The sequence below is a fragment of the Anser anser genome (genome assembly GCF_964211835.1).
Source record: "Anser anser genome assembly, chromosome: 24".
NCBI lineage: Eukaryota > Metazoa > Chordata > Aves > Anseriformes > Anatidae > Anser > Anser anser.
The window spans coordinates 5800232-5825511 of record NC_139745.1 but is presented as its reverse complement, the minus strand read 5'-3'; the positions used below and the strand labels follow the sequence as shown (position 1 = coordinate 5825511).

The following is a 25280-nucleotide window of genomic DNA, read 5'->3' as shown; positions in this document are numbered from 1 at the left end:
CTGCCTTCTGCCCCCGGAAAGCCACCATAAGGGTGCAGGGCTGGGGCGGCCAGGATCGGGGCCACCGGTGCCACCGCGGTGCCGAGCCGCCGAGCTGCACCCAGAGGCATCAGGGCAGCTTTTCCTGCTGGTTTTCCCTCCCTTCATCCGTCAGTTTTGCAGCTTTCCTTTGCTCTGCCTCATTTTGGGGTGGAAGCACGGCTTCCCCCCGAGCTGCCGCAGGCAGGCCGGCTCGCTGCGTGCACCGCCAGGGCTTTGCACCGCTTCACCTCTTTGAGACGAAGAAAGGATCGGCTTTGTGCGGGCTAGACGAGCGAGGGACTTTAAGAATGAACTGGAACATAGCTGCAAAACACGGCACGTCCAATCCGATTTTTCCTAGCAAATGAAACGGATCTGGCGGAGAATAAACACGAACTTTCAGGAGCGGCGTCCCTGAAAAGCGTTCGAGGGGGGATGAGGAGATTGGAACAGATCAGCCCCTTACACCCCTGCACGGCCCTCCTCCCTCCCCTAAATGCCATCTTTAATAGAAATAAATTAGAATAAATGATCAGCCTCTGCCTCCTAAAGACAGGTGGCAGGGTAATATTAAAAGAAATGAATAAAAATGCATTTAATGAGCATTGTTAATTAAACCTGGAAATCAAAGAGGTCTGAGTTGTGGGAATTCAGAGGAAAAAATGAAAATGAAGGGAGCTGTAGCTCGGGGCAGGAAGAGTGGAATTAAATTAAATGTAATGTGGGATTGTGTTTGTTAATGTCTATCACACATCACAGTGTGTTACAGTTTAGGGTAAAGTGTTTGTTCTCTGCCTGCACGCAAATTACGCGCTGCCACGAATGGAAACTCCAGCATGGAGGAGGGTGGCCGGGGCCCACGGAGGGTGGCACGGTGAGGACGGCGGGGACAGGGGCAGCGGGAGCAGGGCCCTGCCACGGAGCCGCGTGTCGCCGGGGCTGTGCGAGCGTGTGCCACGCGTGGGGTGGGTGCAAGGGTGAGTGTGCCCCAGCGCATCAGGGTCTGCGTGTGCGTGCCCCGTGCGTGTCACCGGGGTGTGTGCATCGATGGGGGTTGTTCCCTGCTGCGGACAGGGCGTCTGCAGTGGTGCTCGGTGCCTGGTGCCTGGTGCCCTGCGCAGGGACCCGATGCTCTGGTCCTGCCTCGCCCTGCACCGCAGGGAGGGCCCGAATGGAGGAGGAGGGAGGGATGGGGAGGAAGAGGGAGGGATGGAGAGAAGGAGGGAAGGAGGACGGAGGGGAGGGACGGAAGAGGGGGCGCACGCTGCTGTCGTTGCTCCCCGGTTTTCCCTCGCTCTGTCGCGCCCCGGCTCCCTCCCTTCCCTCCCTCCCGTCCCCTCGGGCAGGAGCCAGGCCCGGGGCGCCCCCAGACTTTTCTCCCTCGCCCCAGGCCCTCGCTGGGGCTCCCTGGTCCCCGCCGGGCAGGCGAGGGAAGCGCCCCGCGGGGAGCCCCGGGCTCTCTCCCGGCGGCACCGGCCCCGGGCCCTGCCGTCGGGCGGAGGTCCCGGCCTCCACCGGAGGCCCGGCCGCTGTCTCACCGAGGCCCTAACACCGCGCTCGGGCTAATAAAGCGCAGCCGCCTGCCCTCACCCCCAGCACCCCCCCCCCCCCCGGCCCTCGGGGCTCGGTCCCGCTCCGGCCCGGGGGCGCTCCCCGAGGGGGCTCGCAGGGGACGTCGGGGGGAGCCCGGGGGGGGGCGATTGGGGGGGACCTTGGGGGGGGGTGACACAAGGAGAGGGGGACACGGGAGCCGCGTCCCCGGGGCCGCCCGACGGCGCTGGAGCAGCCCCGGCCGCCCCTCGCCCCCTCCGCCCGTCGGGAGCCGTCGGGGCCCCTCGGGAGCGGGCGGCGCGTCCCCGGCCCCGCTCGCTGACGCGCGCCCCCGGCGCGGCGGGCGCGCCCCCGCCGCTATAACTGGCGTGCATGGAGTCGGGGCCGGCGCAGAGGAGCGGGCGGGCGATGGGAGCCGCCGCTCCGGCGGGGTAAAAGAGGGGCGGAGACGGGGGCGCCCCCGGGGCCCGGCCCGCCCGGGGCTCGCCGCGGGCCCGCACAGATGCTGGTGCACAGCTACCCGGGCATGGTGAGTGCGGGACGGGGCCGCCACCGGGGCTGGGGTTGGGAGCCGGGGCCGGGGGTGGGGGTCCGCACCCGACGGGGGGGGTGGTGGGGGGGTGGGGGTCGGCACCGTCCTCACCGCCGCTGTCTCCGCCGCCGCAGGACCGCGCCGAGGGGCTCCCCGGGGCACCGGCCGGGGCCCGCCTGCCGCAGCTCCCCGCTCTCAACCAAGCTCCCTACGGCTCGGCTCCGCCGCTCTGCCACACGCCCGCCGCCGACTTCCAGCCGCCCTATTTCCCCCCGCCGTACCCGCAGCCGCCGCTGCCCTACCCGCAGGGCCAGGAGCCCGGCTACCCGCACCTCGCCGACCCCTACGCGGCTCTCAGCCCCCTGCACCAGCACCAGCAGCCCGCCTGGCCCCCCCAGCGCTCCCGGCAGGACGACGCCGGGCTGCTGGCTCAGACCCACCGGGCCCTGGGGCTCGACCCCCGCCGCGAGTACCCCGCCGTGCCCCGCCTGCTCCACGGCCTCCCCGACGGCGGCCACGGCCTCCCCGACGGCCCGCTGGGCCTCCACGGCCTCGGCCACCACGGCCTCGAGGACATCCAGGTACCGGGGCGACCGGGGGGAGGCCGGGCGGGGGGGGGCGGGGGGGGAGGCCGGGGTGGTTTGGGGTGAGGGGGGGCGCGGGGTTGCTTTGGGGTGCCGCGGGGCGTTCGTCCCCCCGGGGCGCCCCGATACCGGGAAGGAGCGGCCACCGGGACGCCGCGATGGAGAGGGTGAGGCCGCGGCTCCGCTCCGCTCCCGGGGCCGCCCGTCCGTGTCCCAGCGGTTCCTGCTCGCCGCCGGCACCGGGAGCACCGGGAGCACCGGGAGCACCGGGAGCACCGGGCCCCGCCGCTCTCCCCCGGCTGACGGCTCTGGCTTTGGTGCTTTCAGGCCGTGGACGACGGCGGCATGAACCTGCTCGATCAGTCCGTGATCAAGAAAGGTAAGAGCGCGGCGGCACCGCGGGACGCGGCCCCCGGGCCCGGCTCCTGCCCTCGGGGCTCCCCCCACGTCGTTGTTTTTTTTTGTTTTGTTTTGTGTTTTTTTTTCCCCCGGATCGGTGCCGAGCGGGGCTCAGCCGGGACCGGGCAGCTCCGGGGCGGCGAGGAACGGGCGCGGGGTCCCTGCCGTGTGCCCGGCTCCGGTGCCGCTCGGAGCCTCGGCGGGGGCGAAACGAAAGCGGCGGGGCCCGGCGGGTGGCTCTGGCCGTTTGTCCGGGGCCGGCCGCGCTCCGTCGGGCCGAACCGGGCCCGCTGCTCCTTCCCGGTACCGGGGGACCGAGGGGCTCGGCCGGGCGGCCCCGGCTACGGGAGAGCCCCGGGGGGCCGCGGGTGGTTGGCGGGGGAAGCCCCGGGGCCGCCCCGGCGGGGCTCGACGGCAGCTCCCGGGCTCGGCGCCCCGGGGCCGCGCAGCGCGGGCACGGCGGAACGGGGCTCGGCCCGGGAAGGACAAAACGGGGCCGAGGATGGTTTTGTGCTGCCGAGGCTCCGGGACCGGAGCGGGGAAGTGAAGCCGCGGGCAGGCCCCCCCCCCCCGGTGCCAGCCGCCCCGAATTTATCGCCGCTTCTCCCCGACGTGTTCCGCAGCCCCTCCGCTTCCACGCGAAGCCCCGCGCTGGGAACCAGCTCCCCTCCACCAAATATATTTTATAAGCTCTTCTCCGCCCAATTTATTTTTGTTTTCTAACAAAAAATCCCACCGGGGCGTTGTTGGGAGCGGGAGGGGGACACGAGCGATTTGTGCGGCAAGCGAAACGGGCAGGGCAAATAAGTGGTGCAAGGCAATCGGGAGCCGCTCTCGGGGATTTTTTTTTTACAAAATGAGGGGGGTGGAAGGGACGGGTTTAGCGGCTGCCCCCCGCTCAGGACCCGAGCACGGGCGGGCAAACGGAGCCGCAGCCGCTCGCCCCGGCGCGGTGCGGGGTCGCCGGGTGCCGGGGGCGAGTGGCCCGGGGTAGGGAGACCCGGCCCGGCCCGGCTCGGCTCGGCTCGGCTCGGGGACGTTTCCCCTTGCCCGGTGCCTGCTGATTCCCCGGGACCGGCGTGGGACCGGGGGAGAAGCGCTCCCGGTGCGCTCCGGCCCCGTTTCGGGGAGAATTGCCGCTCCGTGCGCCCGGCTCCATCGCACGGCGTTTCGGCGGAGCGGTCAGGGCGGTAATTATTTGCGCTTTAATTAGAGCACACGGGAGGCATTTCATCAAACCTCCTCGCAGGAGGGATGGTCGCAACAAGCCGCAGCGTGCTCTGCCGTGCCGCCGGGGCGCTCGCCGGCTGCTTTTCGGGGTGCGGGCAGCATTAAATTCCCTTTCAGAAACGCGTTTCGGTGGGAGCCTTTGGCTGCGGGTCCGGGTGAAATTATAGTCTTGGTTTATTATTATTATTATTTTTTTTCCCCTCCGTTTTTCAAAACGTGCGATTAATTAGGAATTTTCCGTCTTTCGTCGGGAGGAATTGTTGTTGTGGGAGAATCTGTTGCGGCAGATTTGTACCTAAAGGTAGGCTCCCTCTTTGGAAACAAAAAACCAACAAGAACAAAAAAAGAAAATAGAAAATAGAAAATAGAAAATAACCCTGGCTGAAAAGCAGGGCGTTGTGGTACAAACCGTCTGCAGCCTCTGTGCCTACGGACACTTTGCCTTTCCCGGTCTTTTCTTTTTTTTTTTTTTAATTATTATTATTTTATTTTGCCTGCTGTGTTTGAGTCAAAATACAAAGTGCGTTTTGGAGAGCAATCAGGTTTCGGCTGCAGCCTTGGGGCCATGTCCCGCCAGGGTTTCCCCGTCTCTCCCCGGGAGCTCAGAGCATCAAAAAGCGAATTATTTTGGGGGATCCCGGCTCCTTTTCCCCGCAGCCTCCAGCTGCGACCCCGGCAGAGTCGGGGAGGCGGCGGCGAGCGGGGGGGGTCCCGCAGCGGGGCGGCAGCGCGGGGACCCCCGGCCCGGTGCGGGGCAGCGCTGGGGCTGCCCGGGGCCGCATCCTGCGCCGGTGCCCGGGACCACCCTCCCGGCCCCTCCGGAGCGAGCCCTTCCCGGCCTCCCCGTGCCTCCCCCGGCCGAAATTTCGATGTCTGCGCCCCCCCCTTTCCCGGCCGGGCTGCTCTGGAAGCAATGTCCCGAAAACCGGAGGAAAGCTCGGGAATAACGGCAGCTGCAGGCCGGAGGGGGACAGGGAGGGGTCGGGAGTGGTGCTGAGCGCCTCGGGGCCCCCCCAGGACCGGGGGTTTTGCTCCGTTTTCCAGGGCACTGCTGCGCGCAGGAGCCGCGCTCAGGAGCTGCGAGCGCCGCTGCTCCGTGCTCGGAGCGGGAGGATTAATTAATCCTCAGCCTGATTTCTTTAATTTAATTTTGAGCTAAGAGCCGGGCCGTTTGGGCTGGCTGAGTCTGCCCCGAGCTGCGGCCTCAGGCACCGTGGCTGTCGGGAATTGCCCCCTGGGAAAAAAAAATAAATTAAAAAAAATAAAATTAAATAAATCAGGGGCAAAGCCCGAGCCTCGCAGCCGGGCAGGCAGGGAGGGCAGCGGGCACCTCTTGGTACGCCTCTTCCCGTCCCAAGCTGGGGGAATGGTGGAAAAAAAAGGATGTTTTTATCATAAATTACGCTGAGATCTCAAATCCCGCAACCGGGGCTGCTTAATCCTTGAATTCCTCCCCGTACGGCCCTCGGACAGAAACCCGACCTAAAGCCGTGCGTGTGCAAACAGATAAATCTCGCCGTAATGAGCCGCTGAGGTGCCGTGGTCCCGCTTCAACGAAATGCCCCCCCCCGCCTGCCCCCCGTCCCTGCAGCCCCTGTGGCAGTGCCCGTGGGCGAGCGGGGAGCGCTCGGTGCCCGGGGACCCGATTTGTGCCCCCTGGGCTCCTGCAGCGGGCAGGGGGCGCGGGGGGAGATCTGGCGACGCAGGCAGAAACCAAACGTGACCACTGGGCCAGGAGCCCCGCAGCGGGGGCTTCGGGATCCTAAAAAATATGGGGTGAGCTGCCCCCAGGACTGGGACGGCAAACGGGAAACCCGTAGTTTTGTTTGGGAATTAATTGGGTAAAATCCTGCACGGGGTGGCAGAGATTTTGTGATTATCTTTCGTGTACGCGTTTGTTTGTTCTCCCTCTTTTTAAAAAGTATTTCAGAAATGTTTTTCTTTTTTTTTTTTTTTTGGTGGGTGTTGGTTTGGTTTGGTTTTCCTTTCCCCCCCCCCCCAAGCATTTATGTAAGAGCAGGACTATACTAAGCTTGAAAACATTATAACGAGCTCGGAAAAAGTTTGGTCTGGGGCTGCGGCTGCTGCAGGCTCCGGCTGCTGGAGGCGTTTTCTGCTGCGTTCACCTGCTGCCCCTGTGGTTAGAGGCCCGGGCCAGCTGCTCACGTCCCGGTGCAAAACCCCACAGACAAACTGCAGCACAGGAGAACCCGCCCGCAAGCCCCCAGCCGCCGCCGGAGCTCCTGGTGCGGCTTCTGCCCCGGTCTGAGAGAGCAGAGCGGGATTTTCCATTTATGAAATCAAGCATTACGCCATTGCGCTTCTTAGCGAAAAAAAAAAAAAAAAACAACCCCGCAGCTTGGTCATAAAATAAAGAGGGATTTCATCGCTTTGACATCCTTCCAGGCTCAGCAGAAGAGCCTCCTTTTGGGAAGGAAAATAAAAATCCCTCTCCCCAGCACCAAAGCGCACCCGGGGTCCTGCTGGCGATGGTGCCAGCGCATGGAGGCTGGTGGTGAGAGACGGGGCCCTGCGAGCAGTGGGAGCAGAGAAATCCCCAGGGCCCTGCACCCTGCTCGCAGGGAAGCTGCTTCCGGAGCACCACCAGCGCAGGGTGCCGCCAGCACGGGCGCGTGCGGGCACCCAGGGGTGCTGCCTGGCCGATGGGGAGCCGGCTCCTCTGGCTTCTCTTTGAAGCAGCAGGGTTTGGCCGCCGTGCTCTCCCTCGTGTTTGTGACTCGTTTAAATTTCCATCCGAGGCTTTTTAGCTGCTCCGGAGTGGCGGTGCTAGCGTTTCTGCTCAGGAATGTGGACCTGTTTGGCTGGATGCTGGACGGACAGATGGAAAGCTATGCCTCGGAGTGCTCCGAGCCCACATTTAGAAATACTGCAAGAAGTGGCTGTCACTCCTAAAGAATGCAGCAGAGGAGGGAGACTAAGGCTGAGCTCCTTCGATCCACTCGCCACGGCACGCGAGAGCCAGGTTTTGAAGCCAGGTCTCGCCGTGGGGCTGCCGGAGGGATGGGGTCTGGCGTGGGCTCGGGGCTGGTGGGACCGATGCTGCTTCTCCTCCGCTTTGGCGCGGGGAAGATCTGAGCTGTAAGAAATGTCGCGTGAAGCCAGATGTGGCAGGGGAAAAAAAAAACTCCCCAAAGAACGATACTTGCAGCAGATTAGATAAACATCATTTCCTGCGATGAGAAAGGTAATAAATGAGGTCATCCTATAAAACACCTGGGGCTGCGAAGACTTGTCTTTTATAAGACTGTCCACAAAGCGTGGGCGGAGGTGCTTGGACGGCAGTCAGACGTACGGTGCTGAGCTCGGGCTTCTCCCGCCGAGCTGGCAGAGCTCTCCTGCTCGCCGCAGCTTTATCTGCTGGGGGAGTTGGCCTGAGTGGGAAAAGGGGCTCACCCGGGACAAGCCGGGGCTTGAGGGAGGCTTTGCTGCCTTCCTCAGCTCCGCTCGCAAAGGCTTTAAAGTTTCGACAAGCCCTCGCGCAGCCGGCGCGATGCGGTGCTCATCAAAACGCCGCCGCACCCCCAGACGCAGGCACCGCTCCCTCGCACACACATGCGCGCGCTGCAGGAGCCCCAGCTAATCAAACAGAGAAACTTGAAAGAAAGTTTTCACTCTGAACTGCGGCCAGATCACCGTTCCTCCATTAAAATTATATTTTTAATGTCCTATAATTGCACCAGGATAAAACCAGGTGTGTGTTCATGCGAGATAACACGCTCGGGTACCGGTGAAGGCGCTGGGCTTTGTCTCAACCTTCCCGGTGCCTCCCAGGCATGCGTTATCTCCAAGTTTCATGTACCTTGTCATGACTTACTGTTTAATTAGATGCTTCTAAATGATTTTTTTTTTCTTTGTTAGAAGTAAAAAGCAGCTCTGAAAGGGTAGGTTCAGAAAAGCCAGCTTGGGTTGCTTTTTTGGCATGTGGCTGGGGAGTCAAACCAACAGGAGCCGGACTCCAGGTGCGGTTTCCCCACGGGACGGCGCCGCGCTGGGCTGGCCCTGGAGGAGCGATTCCTGCACGCCTCGGCTGTGGGGGCTGTGGGATATTTTGGCAGCCCGGGTGCTTGCCTTGAGCTCGGGTGCCGCAGCCCCTGCTCGTCGGGGCGGGCAGGGCGCAGCCGCCGGGCGCGCTCAGGGGCCAAGGGGCCCTCGGGAGCCGGTGGCACACGGCGGCAGCCGGTCACGCGTGAGCTGCTTGTGGGCAGGGACGCGGTCAGTCGCCAGCTGCTTCGCTGGGGAAAACTCGGTGCCTCTGGGAAGGTCTTCCCTGGGGGCATTTTAGTGCAATATCAAGTTTTTTTCTGCTCCTTGCTCAAGTCACTGGTCCTGGCCAAGACCAAGTTGACCTCTTCCTGTGCTCCGGTTTGCGCCCAACACCCCAAATATCGCGATCCAGCCCTTTCTGCTCATCTCACCCTGCAGATCTTCTCTTCCTGCCCACCCTCCCACTCCCCCATCAGCAAGACAGTCTGGGGAGGGCAGGCAAAGACCCCCCAGCACCCATTTTGGCTGCTGAGCTCAGCAGCTCCCATTCCCGTGGCCCTCCAGCTATGGTGCCGATGCCTCCAGCTCGCAACGTGCTCCAAAAAGCCACCGCCCGGGCGCTGCTTGGCCGGGAAGCCAGGCCCAGTGACGCACGCCCCACGAAGGAGGCGGCGCCGAGATCCTCGGTGTGCAACCGGGGCTGTGCAGGAGGCACGCGCCCGGCCAGCACCCACGGGACACCGGTCCACGGGGCACGGTGGGACAGGCCCACGGTGGCACAAGCCCACGGGGACCAGCTCTGCGCCGCCAGCCCGGGACGTGCCCAGGGTCACGCCGCGACCGCGGTGGAGCAGAGGCAGAGGCAGAGGCAGCCCATTCCTCCCTGTTTAGTAATGTTCCGAGATATGTGATCTCAGGAAAAAAAATGCGCGCAATCTGTCTTAATTAGTTAAAGAGCCTAAACGAGGTTCTCTGAAGTCCCAGACTAGTGCCGTAACCACTAAATCATCCCACCCTTTCCTGTGTGATCCTAGGGAATTACTCATTCTTGCTGTCCTTCCATTTGTTTGTTTATTTTAATTCTTAATGGAGGAACTAATTAGCAAGTGTGGATATAATGCTTGGAGCTGCTGCATGCTCGGCTCACGGCTCCGTGCCCTGTTCCATGCCCAGTTCTGCCCCGTCCAGGTATCGCCTTTGGTTCAGAGAGAGGTTAAGTGTTGGGGCTTACAGGAGAAGAGCAGAGAAGCAGTAGGGAATGAGGAAGAATTGCTAGAAATGATCCCAAACCACCGTCTGCAATCAAATACAGCAGCGTTCAGTTGTGCCAGCGGCTCCGGAGCTGGACGAGGGGAGCTGCGTGCGGGTTCACCTTCCCCAGCTCCCACAGTGTCCGCGGTGCGTGCTTGGGATTCCAGCGGGGCCGAGGCTCCCCGCCCTCTATCTCAGGCATTTATCTGGCATCAGTCACCCGAGTGCCGAGGCGCCAGGCAGCGAGGGGTCGGGTCAGGCCCTGTTCCCTCCGGACTGGTCGGACAGGAGCCATGTCCCCGGCGGTGTACCCGGCGAGGCGGCTGCGTAGGGGACGGCGCATCCCCGGAGCGCGCACCGGGACCAACTGAAGTCTTGGGGTTGATGGGGTGCGAGCAGGGGATCTGAGCAAAGGTGTCCAGGTTGCTCCAAGCACCCAGCTCAAGCAGAAGATCCAGGCTAGCAAGGCGTTGGGGCGATCGTTGGAGAAACATCAGAGGGTTTGCAGACACCATAAGGCTGCACCGCGGTAGCCTGGGTATGGATGTGTGCCGTCCCAGTGGCCAGCTCGATGCCTCCTGCTGCCGTTTCTGTGGCTGGCCGGAGCTGTTTTCCCTTTAGGAGGATTCTGGTGTTGCTTCTTCCCCCGGGTCTCCCTGGCACCGCCACAGTCCCCGTGCTGCTACAGAAGGTTCTTGACACGCATGTCCCCACGCCGCGTCCTGGCACCCGGGAGCGGGGTTGCTGCAGCGCGGCCGCTTGGCCCGACCTGCCACCGGTGCATGGCTTTACAGCCCCAGGGCATCCCTGAGCAGGGCAGGTAAAAGCAGCTTCACTGTAACACCATGAAGTGGTGTCTCCCCCAAAAGCACTCCCCAGGCGAGCCGGTGACTCCAAAAGGGCAGGTGAACTGACCTGTGTGCGCTGCTGCGGTCTGGGAATCGAACAGAAACCTCCCCAAATGCTCCGCGGATTGGCAGCGAGTTCCGTGTGAGAAGTATTTTTCTATTATTATTCATGTCTAATCTTTGCTGAAGGGTCTTATGCCCCTCAATAATCTAAATACATTTTAACAAATTGATAGCAACATTACCATGGCTTACGCAGGATCCACCGCCGTTTGCAAGAGACACAGCATCTTTGTTCTCCCTTTTTAGATTATGTAGATCCAAGCCACACAAATTCAGGCGCTCCTATAGGGAATACAGGGAAAACCTCTCAAGCATGTTACTGTAAAATGGATTATACTGTTTAAACACATAAAGATCCCATATACTGGTTGCCAAAATGTAATGGGAGTTTGTGCTGCTAAATGAATAAACCTGTGATGCCGAACGCTACGGGGCAGAGCGGTGCAGTGGGCGCAGGCGGGAGCGTTCGCTGCTGGGGCGACGTTTGATGAGAAACTTTCCTTGTCGGCTGCATGGAGCCGTGCAGATTTCCAGTTCCTTTTACCTAAATCCTACAGCTCTCCAGCCTCCCGCTTTTTTTTCCTGCCTACCCGATACCTGTGTAATTTCTGTGATGTGAAACGCGCTTTTTCTATACAAAAAGAGGCAGAGAGTCTTAGATGTGTCCAGAGCAATTAATAATTGAACCGAATTTTAAATAGTTGTTATTTTTCTTGCTCAGATGGGAAAGAGCTTAGCTGCAAATTCAGAAAAAAAAACTGAATTGGGAGGGGAAGTGAAATAATCTGAATCCCTGCAGTAACTTTTCACGTCGTAAAGGTGGCAGGGAGAGGCGCAGCGGTGCAGGAGGGGTCGGGGCACGGCACTGCCAGAGCACTTCTGCTGGTGAATAGCAGAAAACAGGGGCAGAAAATATCTGCAAGTGAGCTTTGACTTTCAAAAGCAGCATCCGAGTCCTTTTTCATTCATTTCTGTGAAGCTTTGGGCACTTGGATTTCATGAGTTAGGAGGACATTTTAATCTTTAATGCTGCTTTCCGAGGTTTTTATCCAGGCTGCTTCGTCAGGTGCTCATTGAGGCTCCCCCGACAGCACGACACAGTCCCTAAATCCAAGCCCAGCAGGGAAACTTGTGGCACTCCCAACAAACTGTGATCTGTTCTCAAATTCACGAAAGATTCTGAACAAGCGCATCTGAGGTTGAGTTATGCCTAAATGGTAAAGCAGGGAAATGCAGGAGCTGGAATAATTAATTGCAAATCAGTTACTAATCCCCTCCCCAGTCCTGAAGGTGCTTTTGCAAAGGTGTGAATAATTTTGGTTGTTCTGTGGATTGGTTGTTTCTTTAAAGACACACAAGCAGGTACTGTCTTTAATGGGATGCTGAACCAGCCCCAGGGAGGCTGAACCTCCTCAATCCGGCCTGAAACACCCCAGAAACAGACAAGTGCCCGGTGAGACACAGCAGGCACTTCAGTGGCTGTAACAGAGAGAAAAATCGCAGTTAATATCACACGGCACCTTAAAATTTAGTTCATAACTTAATGTATTGATTTGCATTGGAAACAAAATGTTAAGTGGGGGAGCTTTGCATAGGCATGGGACCTCTCCTGATTACCTTTCTCGTGGGAATGGTTTGGGGCTGCTGACTTGCACCTCTGCTCCCTCACCTCTCGAGGGTCCCGGACCCATTTCCCTATCGGGGCTCAGCAATCTGCAATGCCCCGAGATAAAAAACAAGATTCTTTCCATCCTTCCATTTGAAAAGGCCTTTGAGCCGATTACAGCGTTTCCTAGAGAGGCTCCCTTTGACATGGGGACTCGATTCAGGTTGTGCATTCAAGATAAAGAAAATACCTGTATAATCCCCTCTGGGAAGAAAGGATAATTACAGACTGCGGGGTTGAAATATGGCTGATGGCACTGACCTCCTTCCCCGGACCATCAATAAATACCTCTGCGCTGAAGCACCAGGAAATTGAAGAAGCTGAACTCCGCAGCACCTCCTCGCCGAAACAGGGCTTTTAAAGCCACGGCAGGAGCAGTCGCCTCTGGCTCACACCCACATGCAGCCACTTCTTTATATATGTATCTCGGTCGTATAATTTACATCAGAGACATTCAAACTAAGGCTAGATTAGTTCGCTGAACGCTCTTCCTGAAAGACGGCGCTAACCCCGTGCCTTTTCTGAAGCACCTTTCATCAGGGGCTGCCCACCAGCACAGCTTCCCAGCCAGCCGAGGCTTCCCCACACCGCGTGGAGCCGGGCAGAGCCGCAGGCACCGAAATCTGGGCTGGGCCCTCGGTGCCATCCCCGGGCACCGATGCCCGTGGCTCGCCTGCTGCCAGCGAGAGGCAGGGAGGCAAAACAGCAGCAGCTGCAACGAGGAGCAGCCCAAATTGGTTCGTGTGGTGCCGGCGTCCCTGGCACGGAGCTGCCCTGCGGTGCCGAGACGCTTTAGGGGTGGCTGGAGATGTGAAATTGAGTTACAAGGTGGGCTCCCCGGGGGGTTACCTGATAGCGCTTTAAAATGCGATCTAAGCTCCAGCACGCTCCCGCTTTTAAAAGAGGTGTCGCAACAAAAGCGCCAGCATCCAGGGATTCGGGAGGAGGATTTACCTGTAATGTACCCAGGGAAGGAAGAAAACAGCCTTGTCAGACGGCAGCGATTTGCATGTTCCCTCTGGACTTGTTTTTCCCCTCGCAGCACCCCGAGCTTCGGCTGGAAATGGAACCGGGCAAATAATAGCACGAAAAGCAATTTGATTTCCAAGCGCCACAAATTTTCCTGCTTACAAATTATTTCGCAAGCAGGCAGCACATTTCTGAAATGGAAATGAGTCAGTATTTCATCTTTTTTTTTTCTTTTTTTTTGTAGGTAAAATCTCTTTTCCCTTAAAACAAAAAAGCTGGCGGTGCGCAGTCAGCATCGGTGTAGGGGCACGGAGCAGCCGCGGGGCCGGTGACGTCCCCATGGGCACAGACCCTGCATGGGGTGGCAAGGGGCTAGCAGCAGGTAAAAGTGGCTGTTTTCAGGAGTTGGGAGGTGGTTTCAGACAGTTTGTGAATACGGACAGGAAGGAGAGGGGCGAGCAGGCAGCAGAGCATGAGGCTGCAGGTCCGGCTGTGCTGAAACTCCCCAGGGAAAGGCAGGGAATTCCGGCTCCTTGCATAAAGGCCCCTGAAGAGCGTGCTGCTTTGCTCCTTCTTCTTTGTACCTGGAACGCGAAAGCCTCAGGACCCACCTCTGCAAACCAGACTGAAACTGTCAGAAAATTCCTCCCAGGACACCTCGGCTGGAGCTGGAAGGCGCCAGGCTCCTTCCCACCCAGCAGCTTCACAGCCGGGCACTCACCAGGCCCCCGGTGCCTCTCCCCTTGCACCCCCCTGCCCAGTGCCCCCAGAGAAGCAAGGTCTGGCCCCCCGTTACATCCCTGGAGCTGCTGGGCCTTGCGTCAGAGGGTTTGCCTCCCTACCCCAAGAGGCATCACCACGTCCTGTGCTCAGGCACCGGACAAGCTCCTGCTGGCTGCATTTCCCACCCAGGGGCTTCTCGTCGGGAGGAATCCTTCATCCAGGGATCACTTGGCCAGCGTTAATTGTGTATCCCAGCGTCCGTCCCAGGTAGATGTTGGTATCTCCTTTTTGCTGACGGAGACGGCGGAGCCCAAGCTGCACAGGTGAACCGTGGGCGCCACAAAGAGACTCCTCGGCTGCAGAGGAGGCAGGAGGACAAGTGCATGGCGGTGGGATGCACCCAGCAAGAGAAGGGATGAAGCCTTCGGTGTGCTTGGAAACCAGGAGCTATCCTGAAATCACTCTCTCTGAATCAGGAGTTTTCACGCCAGAGCAAATTGAGCTGTGCGAGTTTCATCGCCGCTGCCTGCTACGCCCAAGGTGTGCTTAAAAGGCAAACTAGATCCGAGTCAGCACAAAAAACGCCTCTCTGAAAGGAGATCAGAAGCTGCTTGGGCTCAAAGGGAAGACAAACCATGCCTACCCGCGGAGTTGCAGCAGGGCCGGTGCCACTCTGCGATGTGCACGCAATGCACAGCGAGTGGCACCTCCCCTGCAACCTGAAAGGAGGCAGCGAGGCGGTGAGCCTCGTGGGAACGCTTCTTGTGGCCATCCACAGAAGAAATTAGGATCGTTTTCCTTCCCACGTTCGGCAAGAAGTTGTAGAAGTTGTATACCTTTTATTGGCACTGGGACGTTCCCAACAGCTGACTTCAAAATGCAAGGGCACCGTGAGACAAGAGGATGCAGTGACAAATACAGCGTTATTTCAGGGCATTAAAGAGATTCTGGTGTTACAGAAGCAGGGGACATACCTAATCAGCTTTCTGTAGCTATTGCCCAATTTTAGGAAGTGCTGTAAAGCCCGGATTGCTTATAAAAGCATTCCCACAGACCAGAAATGCGTGCATTCAGATTGTGCTCGTATGCCTGCTCTTTGGTAAATGATTTAACTTGTTCTGTGCCTCAGTTTTCCCCGGCTGCAGTAATTAGCCAGCTCACCGAGGCACCGGGAGCGAGGCAATGACTCAAGCGGCAGGTCCTGTATCAGCGCTGGGCTGGGGATTAGCTGCGGGAAACTCTTTGAGGTCTTGGGGAAAGGGCCCTGTCAGAACAGCTGTGTTTCAAACTTGGTTTTTCCCTCCTGGTTGGATCCCCGGGATGCTCCTGCGCAGCCCAGCAGCGTTTCCTTGCAGCCCTGTCACTCCCCAGCCTGGCAGCAGCGTCCCCGGCACCAGGCGCTCACCGGGGCAAAGTGTGGTGCTGAGGCTTTGCCGGGGGAACCCAGCAGCTGAGTTCCCCTCTGCGTAAGGAGCTGAGGATCAGCAGCAGGGGGCAAGACCGTTCGGATTTGTTGGGTTAGAAGGAACAGCCTAAGTCCGATCTAAGCAACACGCAGAGTAAAAACTCCCCCATGGAGAGCAGAGAGCCCTATGGCTACAGGAAAGGGCAAGCAAAGCTTAGGGGGGGCGCAAGGCAGCAGCCCAGACTCAATGACCCAGGGGCTTTGGGGAGCAGAAAGATTTTTTCTCCCCTTCTCCCACGCAGACACATCCCTGTGGCTGTCCCGTAACTCACCCCTGGGACTCGGTTTCTTCCCCGGCATCCCCAGCTCCCTGGGCTACAACAATCCCGTTGGCAAGTCAGCAGCTCATTTTATCAAAAACCCAACGTATTTGAACGTTTTTTTGTTGAAAACCAGCCTGCCAGCAGCCCCGCACGGCTGCTTGCCCTGCCACTGTCCCAGGTCCAGCTGTGCCTTCGCCACGAGGCCCCTGAGCAGAGGCCACCAGCACTGGGTCCAGCTCCCAGCTTTGGGCCCCCTGCCTCACCCTCCAGTCACCGCTGTGTCACCGGGCTGCAGAGCTCACGTGGAGCTGGCAAGGAGCTGATATTCCCATAACCAGGAAATAGCGACGAGATGTCCTGCCCGTCACAGCTTCCTGGCGTGGGACACGGTGGGCCCAGCTGCGCCCAAGCTGCCCCTTGGAGGGGGCCAAGCGCCTGGGCACCCCCGCGGATTGCGCACGAGCACCCAAGTCCTCCCTTGCTGGTCTGTGTGTGATGTGTGGGCCCATTCCTGTAGGACCGAGCAGCCTCTGGGCCACGTTTCTGTCCCAAATTCCACCCTCTGCGGCCGTGAGCCTGCCCGAGCCAGCAGCTGGTACCTGCCCGCCGTGGGGACTGGTCACACGCGGTGATGGGGAGCAGAGCGAAGGGCGATGTCCCTGGAGCCAAGGGCAGGAATCTCCGTGGCCCAGCCCCAGGAAACCTTAGAGGGGGCGTCCAGTGTGGTGACACCAACACGACATTTCTACTCCCAGCTGTGCCGCCTGCAAAGCACCCGGGAGGCTCAGCTCCGTGCCTTGCCCCGCGACCCCGCTCGGACACGGTGGCACCGAGCTCTTCCCACCCGCATCCCGCCTGCGCGGTGCCCAGAAACAGTGGTGAGCACCCCTCCCTGCCCCAGCCGTGTCTCTCTCTGCACCATAGCTTAGGTGACACCTCGGTGTGACGCCGTGCCAGGCACCCCGGGGTGCTGCCCTCAGGGCTCAGCTGTCCGCACGCACCCACCGTGGGCTGGATGCGTCCCCTGCTCCTGCCCGCAGCCGCAGGACGCCGGGGCCGGCACGCTCGGGCGCTGCGCCGGGTGCTGCGCCTGCAGCGGTCTCATGCTTCCTTCTTGTCTGCAGGCTGGCTCAGGTGCTCCGATCACCTGCTGCTTGCGGGAACGGGAAAGCAGCAACTGAAGATCGAGGGGGACTTTTGGTTTACTCAGATGACAAGAGACAATTTTGGTTCCCCCAGAGCCAAGGAAACAAAGCTGTCAGGCTTTAATGGTAGCTTGTCTCCCTCCTGCAGCATGTTTATGGGCAAACAAGCTGCAGATCAGACCAGGCAAACAGCAGGTGAGGCCAAATAACAATAATTAATAATTAATGGCGAACGTGGCTATGTTTATTCTTGTTGTGTTGAGGCAACGCTGTCTAATGGCTGAAGCACTGTTACAGGACTCAAGAGGCCGGGCTCGGTTTCCAGCACTGCCGCTAACGCCTGCGTGATGCTGGGCTGCCACCCGCCCCGTTCCCCCTTGCCATTCGGTGTGCCGTGCTGCCGAGGGTGCCAGCCCTGCCCTTGTCCCATCCATGCATGCTCATGCCAAATGTGATGGGGCCGTGCCCTTAGCTTGGCCTCGAGGCAGAAGAGCGATGCCAATACTCACGGTCCGGTCCGGGCGCCGCGGTGCCAGTGCCCGCGGGGCTCCGTGGTGCACACAGCAAGGGTGGTGCAGCTGCTCGGGGCATCACCTGCACCACGGGGGGGGCTCTGGGTTACAGCTCTCCAGGGGGATTTGTGTCTGACCGTAGCGTCATCCCCAAAAAGGCCAGTACGTTTCCAAAGTGTCGTGTCCCCATGCCATCACCCTGCTGTGCACTGGCACCCATCCGTGCTGCCTGCACCCACCACCCCACCCCATCCCTGCAGCCGCCCCCTCGCTGATCTCCGGGCCAGTTTTCTGTAGGTTCGGGTGTTTGCTGCTGGCACCAGCGAGGTTTGCCTCCTTCCCCAGCTGCCACATTTCATGGGCACGCGTGGTGAAGCATGAGCCCCTCTCCCGCATGACTGCTCGGTTCCTGGTGTGTGTCCGCAGGTCCCCGGCCATGCATGCAGGCTCGGATAACACCACTGCATGATTCCAGGCATGCACAAACATGTGAGTGTATAAATGATGCAGAGCACTGCAGGCACTGATAAAATACGTGGTGCAGCAAGCAACCCTGGGGTCCCCAGGGGTCCGGTTACAGGGTGGCCCCGCTGCAGCAGGAGCCACACGTGCTGGGTGCCTGGCCCTGCCGCGACACATGCCTTTGCAGTACTGCATGGATATTTGTAAAACATGCTCTGACTTTTTATTTCAAGGGTAATTTAGAGACAAATATAACCTGTTCTGGGCCTGGGAGAGAAAACTTTGAAGTTGCTGCTTCCTGGAAATGTCTCTGGTTTCCTCCGTCACGCAGTGATGTTCCTGTGTTTGTTCTTCCCTTGACATCCCTCAGCCTGCCAGTCGTGGCACATGCCAGCACCGCAGTTACCGACTCCAGCACCTTGCCCTTCAGTCCCCTGACTTTGCCCAAGTTTCATGCTAGAGGGAACTTAACATACCTTAACTCATTTCCATTCATCTTTCAGCCCTAAAACATTAGCCATTTTTATGTACCATGTGCTGCTTTTTATTGCCACGCTAACAAGTTGTTGAGCTCTATTTACAATATGCTGATTGTAAGAGTCCACTAATAGGTCCAGTCTACGTAGCCTTCCCAATTAGTTTTTGGGTTTTCTGTTTCATTTTGGGCATGCGTATTTCCTTTATAAAACTTGCATCTCACCCTGGCATTCGTTGCTGCGTTACTTGAACGCGAGCTGTTCCATTACCAAGGCACCACAAGGAATGCCAGGGCTGAAATGATCTGGAGCGACGGCATTTGCAGTCCTCTTTGGATTCTTTGAAAAAACCTGCTTTTTTTCCAGAGTTAAATTGGTGATTAATTTCAGAACATGAAAGCCAGAAGAGATTTGGCACAAGCGACAGCCGTAGCTTGAACCTATAAACCTTTACTGCGTCTCAGAACGTTTCTCACTGGGGTGACGTATGGGAAAACCGTGCCCGTTTCAGCCCGGTGCGATGCCAGGGCCCGGTGTGGTGCTGCGTTCACCACTGCCCGCCTAACTTCTTTGCTAACCGACTGCTGTCCATTGAGCAAAAGGAAGTTTGTGCTGGATTAATCGTGTTTGATCATCTCAAGCTTCCTTTCAGCCCGGCATGATGAGAGTTTAGGGCTGCGGCTTGTTGTGGGGCTAATCCCAAAGCTGAAGCCTTTCCCCTGTTCCTACGGGCAGGTGTTTGCAGGCACGGTGCTCAGCCCTCCCGGCACCTCCCCAGCTTTCTGCAGGGCAGGAAGGTGGGAGCTGAGCCCTGCGGACGCAGGCTGGAGGGACGCAGACGGGGGCTTGTGCCCCACAGCAGCTTCCCAGGCCAGGAGAGAGGAACGTGCACCCCTGCGAAGGGCCAGTGCTTTGCTGCCACCCACGCCAGGGGACACAGGGCAGCAGATGCAGCCCGATGCTGCGGGCAGACCTTAGTCTTCCAGGAGACCAACCCGAAACCCCGGGTTTAATCCCACTAGAGCTGGGAGGCGTGGGAAAGCAGGCGAGAGCAGAGCCTGGGCTTCTTCCATTCTTTTTCGTTTTTAGTTTGGTTTCATCAACCCCACCTCTCTTTTCCTTCATTGAAGAGAACACGAACCTGAGCTATCGCAGGCAGCCACGCTTACACCTCCGACTAGCAGCGCTCGTGCTGGGTGCTAGAAAGCTGCCAGCAGCCACCGAGCGGCTTCCCGAGCTCCGGCCTCTCAGCCCCCGTCTCCCCTTCTCTCCCCTCCTTGTCTCCCAGTGCCCATCCCCTCGAAGGCGAACGGCACCACCATCCCCGCCCTGTCCATGAACAAAGACGGCCTGATCGGAGGGGTGACGAATCCCAACGAGGTCTTCTGCTCGGTGCCTGGCCGCCTCTCCCTGCTCAGCTCCACCTCCAAGTACAAGGTGACCGTCGGGGAGGTGCAGAGACGGCTCTCGCCCCCCGAGTGTCTCAACGCCTCCCTCCTCGGCGGGGTCCTGCGCAGGTAAGGGGCACGGCGCTCCCGGGAGCTCCCCAGCACGCTCCCTGCTGCGGGCAGGGGATGCCTCCGAAGCCAGCTCGGTGTCCTGCACCGGGGTTTACATCCCATGTTAGTGGAGAAGAAAAATTGTGGGTGTATGGCTTACCGGGAACAGGATTTTGTTGCTTTCCCTTCAAACCCAAAAGCTTAAAGTGGAATTACGGTTATTTTAACCTTAATTACATCATAATTATTTTTCCTCCTTTCTTTTCAGGGCAAAATCAAAAAACGGGGGTCGGTGTTTAAGGGAAAGGCTAGAGAAAATCGGACTAAATCTACCTGCAGGAAGGCGCAAAGCTGCAAACGTCACCCTGCTGACCTCGCTGGTGGAAGGTAAGAGTCTCTTCGCTCCCTCGTAAGACGGGAGTGCCGAAACTTCAACACCCTTCATTTGCAGCTTTCCACAAACGAGAACACTTAAAACAAAGTATGCAGTGGTCACCACTAACTGCGACTGAGACTGGAAACATCCCCGTGGAAGTCTCCCTGCTCATTCAAACACGTCTGTCCTCTGAAACTGAGACATTTCTGTCGGACCAGTCATAGCCCATTCTGGAAAAGGCGCTCAGGAGCTGAACTGGGCGGAACATCAGAGCTGCAAGCTCCCTTTTGGCCCTGCCTAAATTTACCAGCCACTTCTGGGAACTAGTTTTGGTAAAACTTAGTCAAGATCACAGAAACCAAACACAAAAAGGCTTGAATAAAGCTGCTGAGGTTTGAGCCTGGCAGTTGTCCTGTAGCACCACGTGCCCTCTCGGGCCACAAAATCGCGTGCTGTGATTGTGCCCAAGGACAGCCCAGTCCTTGGGCAGCACCGACCTGTTCTGTTGGGGCTGCGCAGCACAGGTCCTTGCCTTGTGTCCCCTAAGAGATGCCCCATATGGGAGCCAGGCCCTCCTCTGCTGGCACAGCAGGGGACAAACAAGACACAGAGGAGATGCCACGCGGCTCTGAGGTCTTGCAAGTGAAGATAAAGTTTGTGGTGGCTGAGCCCAGCACATGGCATTAAGGGCTGAGAGCAGCTATAGGTGCTGTGCAGCTTGAGGTGTTCAGAGCCGCCTGTTCGTTTGCTCCCCTCCTACTTTTCGCACTACGGAAATGACGATGTTGTCTTTGGAGAAAAGGGCACGGGACGCAAACAAATGCAGTGACAGCTACGACTCCCTTCCAGCTTCGGAATCCATTGTGTTCGAGCCCAGCGTGTTGGAGGCAGCTGCCTGCAGTTTCTGAATAGAAAATCATTTCCATTGTTGCCAGCAAATTAAATGACCCGCTTCATTAGGCGGAGGTTGTTACTGAGGGCAGTTGGTTTGTGCTGAATGAAAAGCTGATTTCCATTAAAAGAGAAGAAAGAAAAGAGTGAAAGAAAGAAAGGAAGGAAGAAATGTACATTTTGATTTCAGGTGGCTGCCGATGTTTTGGTTGCTGCTTACCAGCTCATAGTAAATAAAAGAGTAGCGCCATGTGTGCTTGATGGATATAATTTCCTCCTGCAAGTAAGTGCTATGGTACTGGGAGATGTTTCATGCAGAGGAAGGTGTCAGTGCTTTGTCATTACCCAGCACACAGAAACTGGCTTGTCTCTCTGTGCATCAGGCACTGTCTTCTCTTGGATGTTTGCTGCCTTGCTTTAATATTTTCTCCCCTCTGTTTTCCCAATGTCTGTTCATTTTTAGAAAATACTAGGTGGGTTTTTTGAGTGCTAATAATATACTTTTTGTTACACAGAAGACCCAAACCTGTTTGTATAGAAGGGGGAGGGTGGGGGCTCGGGAGTCCAGGGAGCACTAAAAGGGCTGCACACAGGTAGAAGCGCAGCTTCCTTTGGGAACTCTTCCCTTCTCTTGAGCATCTGCCCTATCAGGTAGCTCCAGCACAGGCCTGGATGGGCAGTAAGGCTGTATTTCAGCTTCAGAAGCATGCCCAAGTTCTCAGAAAGAGGCATGTGTTCAGGCAGGCTGCAGGCTCCTGCCTCCAAGCCCGCTTGTTCCCTCTGCTGAAGCCTCTGTAAGCCAGCATCTGAATTGCCTTTAAAACTTTGAGCCATTCCCACACACTCATGGGAGGAAATAAAGCCAGGCCCTCGCCACGAGGTCATACAGTCCTTTTTTATTGTCACGATAGCTGTTTTTCAGCAGCCAGTATGTTTTGATTGTTTTCTAACATATGAACAACTGCAATTCCAATTCTCTAGGTTTACCTTACCCATTGCTTCTTTGGCAGAAGAGAGAAAGTGGAAAGCATCAGCTCTATATAGAAAGCACAGACACTTTCCTCGTGACATGGCTTCGCAGAGCCAGCTCTGGGAGCTGGGAAAGCTGTGGTAGGATCTAGGTTAATGTTATCAGGATGGATGGCCTAATACGTGTGAGCAGCAGGGGGCAAGTCAAATTAGCTCTGCCTGCCCGACCAGGATTTCGGGTGCTGGGCATGATCAATTGCCATCAGCTCTGATTACTTCCAGGGGGACGCCCGGAGATGGATCAATTTCATCAATGGGTGGGCATTTCCAGGGGGTGATGGATATGCTGCCTGCGCGCCCAGCCCGAGGGCCCTGCTTGCTGTGGGAGGACGTAAACACCTTCCTTCGTCTCCTTCCATCCTCACATCCCTGTTTTTTCTGGCAGTAACAGGGCTAAGGTTGCTTTGCACCCTCCAACCCGTGCTTAAAACTCTAGGACTAGTCTATGATTTGCTCAGTTTGGAGAGGCCAGCGGGAAATTTTGGAAGAAGTGGGGAGAGACAGATACAGCTAGGGAAGCAGCCAAGTCAGAACCACCTCTGCTGTTCTTTCTTTTGGAGGAGAGCAGCTTAGCGAGTCACACATCCTGACCCAACGCCCGCCACCACCCGCTTGATGCCTTTTAAATTATCAAAGGAAGGGACCGGCTTCTGTTTAGAGGTGGTGATGGTTCAGTCAGACCCATATGGACTCAGTGTTTTACAGATGGGTACAAGAAACTCTTAGTGGTGTCTCTGCACCAGCTCAAGAGCCAAAGGTGGAGAGAGCTCTTGGGTGGTGATTGAGAAAGGAGAGCACTGCAGTCCCGTGAGCCACGTCAGTGAAATGTCTGAAGCTGCTACAGAAAATGTTCCCTTTCACACAGGTGTTGACACAGCTTGTCAATCTGTCCTGCTTGTAGGTGAAGCCGTCCACCTGGCCCGGGATTTCGGCTATGTGTGCGAAACAGAGTTCCCAGCCAAAGCAGCGGCAGAGTACCTGTGCCGACAGCACTCCGACCCCACCGAGCTCCACACCAGGAAAAACATGCTGCTGGCTACCAAGTGAGTACTCACCCGACCACAGCGTGGCAGGTACACGCAGCCTGCAAGGGAGGGGCGGCGTTAGCTCCGAAACCTTCCTCTTCTGCCCCGAAAGCTTCCTTTTCTGGCCTCATAAACTGTGCACAGCCACACCTGAAGAACGTGCAGAAAGATGAATAATTAGCACGGATTGAAGGGCTTGCTCCTACATGGGAGAGGTTAACCTAACCCCAGGGAACGTTGTGGCAGTGCTGTACGTGCCCCTTCGAAACAGCAGCTGCTGCACCAGCTCTGGCTGTACTCAGGGGCTTTCTGCAGGCTGGAGCAGAAAGCTGCTTGTGCAAGGAGCAGAAAAAGAAACCCCAAACACGCCCAGCAGCAAACACCAAACTTTCCAGCAGCATTTATAGTAACACAGACCTTTCTCTTTCAGGCAAATTTGTAAAGAGTTTGCAGACTTGATAGCCCAGGACCGCTCACCGCTGGGGAACAGCCGCCCCTCCCTCATCTTAGAGCCAGGTGTCCAGAGCTGTTTGACTCATTTCAGCTTGATAACCCACGGCTTTGGTGGTCCTGCCATCTGTGCGGCGCTCACAGCCTTCCAGAACTACCTGGTGGAGTCCCTCAAGGGGCTGGATAAAATGTTCATGAACAGCACAGGGAACGGGCACACGGCTGGAGACTCCAAAGCATCAGAAAAGGAAGTGAAGCATCGGAAATAACGCACTGACTCCCCAGCCTTCCCCGGGAGCAATAGGAAGGTTAAACGCTGCGCAGGGGGACGAAGACCCAGGGCAGAGTTTTTCTGAACTGCTACATTTGAACTCGGGATGAAACTCGTAAAGCAAACAAAGAGAAGAGAGAAAAGATTTAAAGAATTTAAGACGAAGAAACCAACTCTAATGGACGTAGTGAGAATGAGAAAATAAGCCAGGTTGATGGCTTTTGGTTTTTGCCTTTTTTTTTTTTTCCTTTAAATCGTGGATGCAGGAAGCCAAGTCATGTGCAATTTTTTATTTTTTATTTTTTTGAAAGCCCATAATGAAATCCTGACACGCTCCAGGAATTTGTTCTAACTGAGAAGAGCGAGAAGAGGCCTCCTCAGTGCAAGAAGCAGAGGAACGAGCAGAAGAGGGCAGGGAGTTGGGTCGCTGGCTGTACCTGGATTTATCAGCTGGTTTCAACAGGCAAACACGGAGGAAACCTTCCTATTTCCCCACCAGCCCTAAAGCCAGGCCAGGAGAAAATTGCCAGCAGAACTGCTTTGGATTTGAAGCAGTTTCAGACTTCGTTTACAGTTTTCAGACAGACTCCACGTGTGTTTCCCAGGGCCGTGGAGCCCTGAGCCGTGCCACGAGGGGAGGAACAAACCTCACCCCAGTCCTTCCCAGGGCAGGAACCGACCGCGGAGAGCTTCCAACTGCTACTGCAGGGGATAAAGCAGGTTAAGTCATACCCGGGACTTATTACAACTCCACAACCTACAGATAACAGCACAGAAGTTTCTAAAATTAATAATAATAATAATAATAATTAATAAAGCACAAGGAGCAGAACTTGAACCAGGCCAAACCGAACTGTTCTAAATCTGTATATATTTATTTATGTGTAATTAAATCTGAAAGTTTTAAGATGTCCAGTGCGAGTTATTTATATCGAATTGAATCTTTTTTTTTGTTTTGTTTTATTTTGTTTTGTTTTTGTTTTGTTTTTGAAAGATGAAAGTCTCTGGTTTTTCTGCCATTAGAAATGGGAATGAAGTTTTGGATACACAAAACTGTAGCATGGACAAGATAGGCTGTGATAATAATGACTATAGAAGTTCTGCAGGATTTTGTACTTGCTGTTGTTTCTCTTAATGCTGCAATAGATGTACAACACCCACACCACAATGTCATTCTCATTATCTTAATAAACCTCTTTTTATTTGAAGAAAGCACCTCCATCGTCTTTGTGAACAAGGATCCTTCTGCCTCTGTGGTTGTACTTGATATTTCTTAAATCTACAAAACTATTTCCTTCAGTTCCACGGCTGATATTTGACTGATCTGTGCAGTCAACAAATAGAAAGTTCAGAGAATGGCAGGAGCTGGCGTTCATGCCCTGACCTCACAAGTCACAGCAGCTGAGCAGGCCGGTGCCTCTGGTAGTGCTGGAGATGAGCAGTGAAATGATGAGCTTGCAGATGTTTCAGAACTACTCGGGATAGTCAAATCTAAACCTGTCTGCAGAAGGACCTCATAGTATCAAGAAAGTGAGTGATAAATTAGAAGATAAAATAACCCTCCTAGTCTATAT

The 25280-nt window shown here is 56.9% G+C and overlaps 1 protein-coding gene across 3 annotated transcripts; it reads left to right on the top strand.

The window, feature by feature from the left end:
- The first annotated feature begins 1931 nt into the window (after positions 1 to 1931).
- Positions 1932 to 24918, top strand: TFAP2E (transcription factor AP-2 epsilon). 3 transcript variants are annotated; one of them, XM_083810394.1, is made up of 9 exons: positions 1932 to 2101; positions 2239 to 2685; positions 3016 to 3067; positions 13364 to 13501; positions 16695 to 16910; positions 19454 to 19682; positions 19933 to 20051; positions 22862 to 23003; positions 23416 to 24918. In XM_083810394.1, exons 1-9 carry the CDS (start codon positions 2075 to 2077, stop codon positions 23702 to 23704), a joined length of 1659 nt encoding a protein of 552 aa, XP_083666520.1. In that variant the 5' UTR covers positions 1932 to 2074; the 3' UTR covers positions 23705 to 24918. The 3 variants fall into 3 exon arrangements, with proteins under 3 accessions (XP_083666520.1, XP_083666521.1, XP_083666522.1); XM_083810395.1 differs by lacking the exon at positions 13364 to 13501 and having other exon boundaries at positions 1934 to 2101; XM_083810396.1 differs by lacking the exons at positions 13364 to 13501; positions 16695 to 16910 and having other exon boundaries at positions 1936 to 2101.
- Positions 24919 to 25280: the final 362 nt, after the last annotated feature.

Bases quoted from the DNA above. Each gene is read 5' to 3' on its own strand.
- TFAP2E (XM_083810394.1), top strand. From the start codon at position 2,075: ATGCTGGTGCACAGCTACCCGGGCATG. The intron at 2,102-2,238 runs GTGAGTGCGGGA...CCGCCGCCGCAG, and splicing joins TGCACAGCTACCCGGGCATG to GACCGCGCCGAGGGGCTCCC. The intron at 23,004-23,415 runs GTGAGTACTCAC...TTTCTCTTTCAG, and splicing joins AACATGCTGCTGGCTACCAA to GCAAATTTGTAAAGAGTTTG.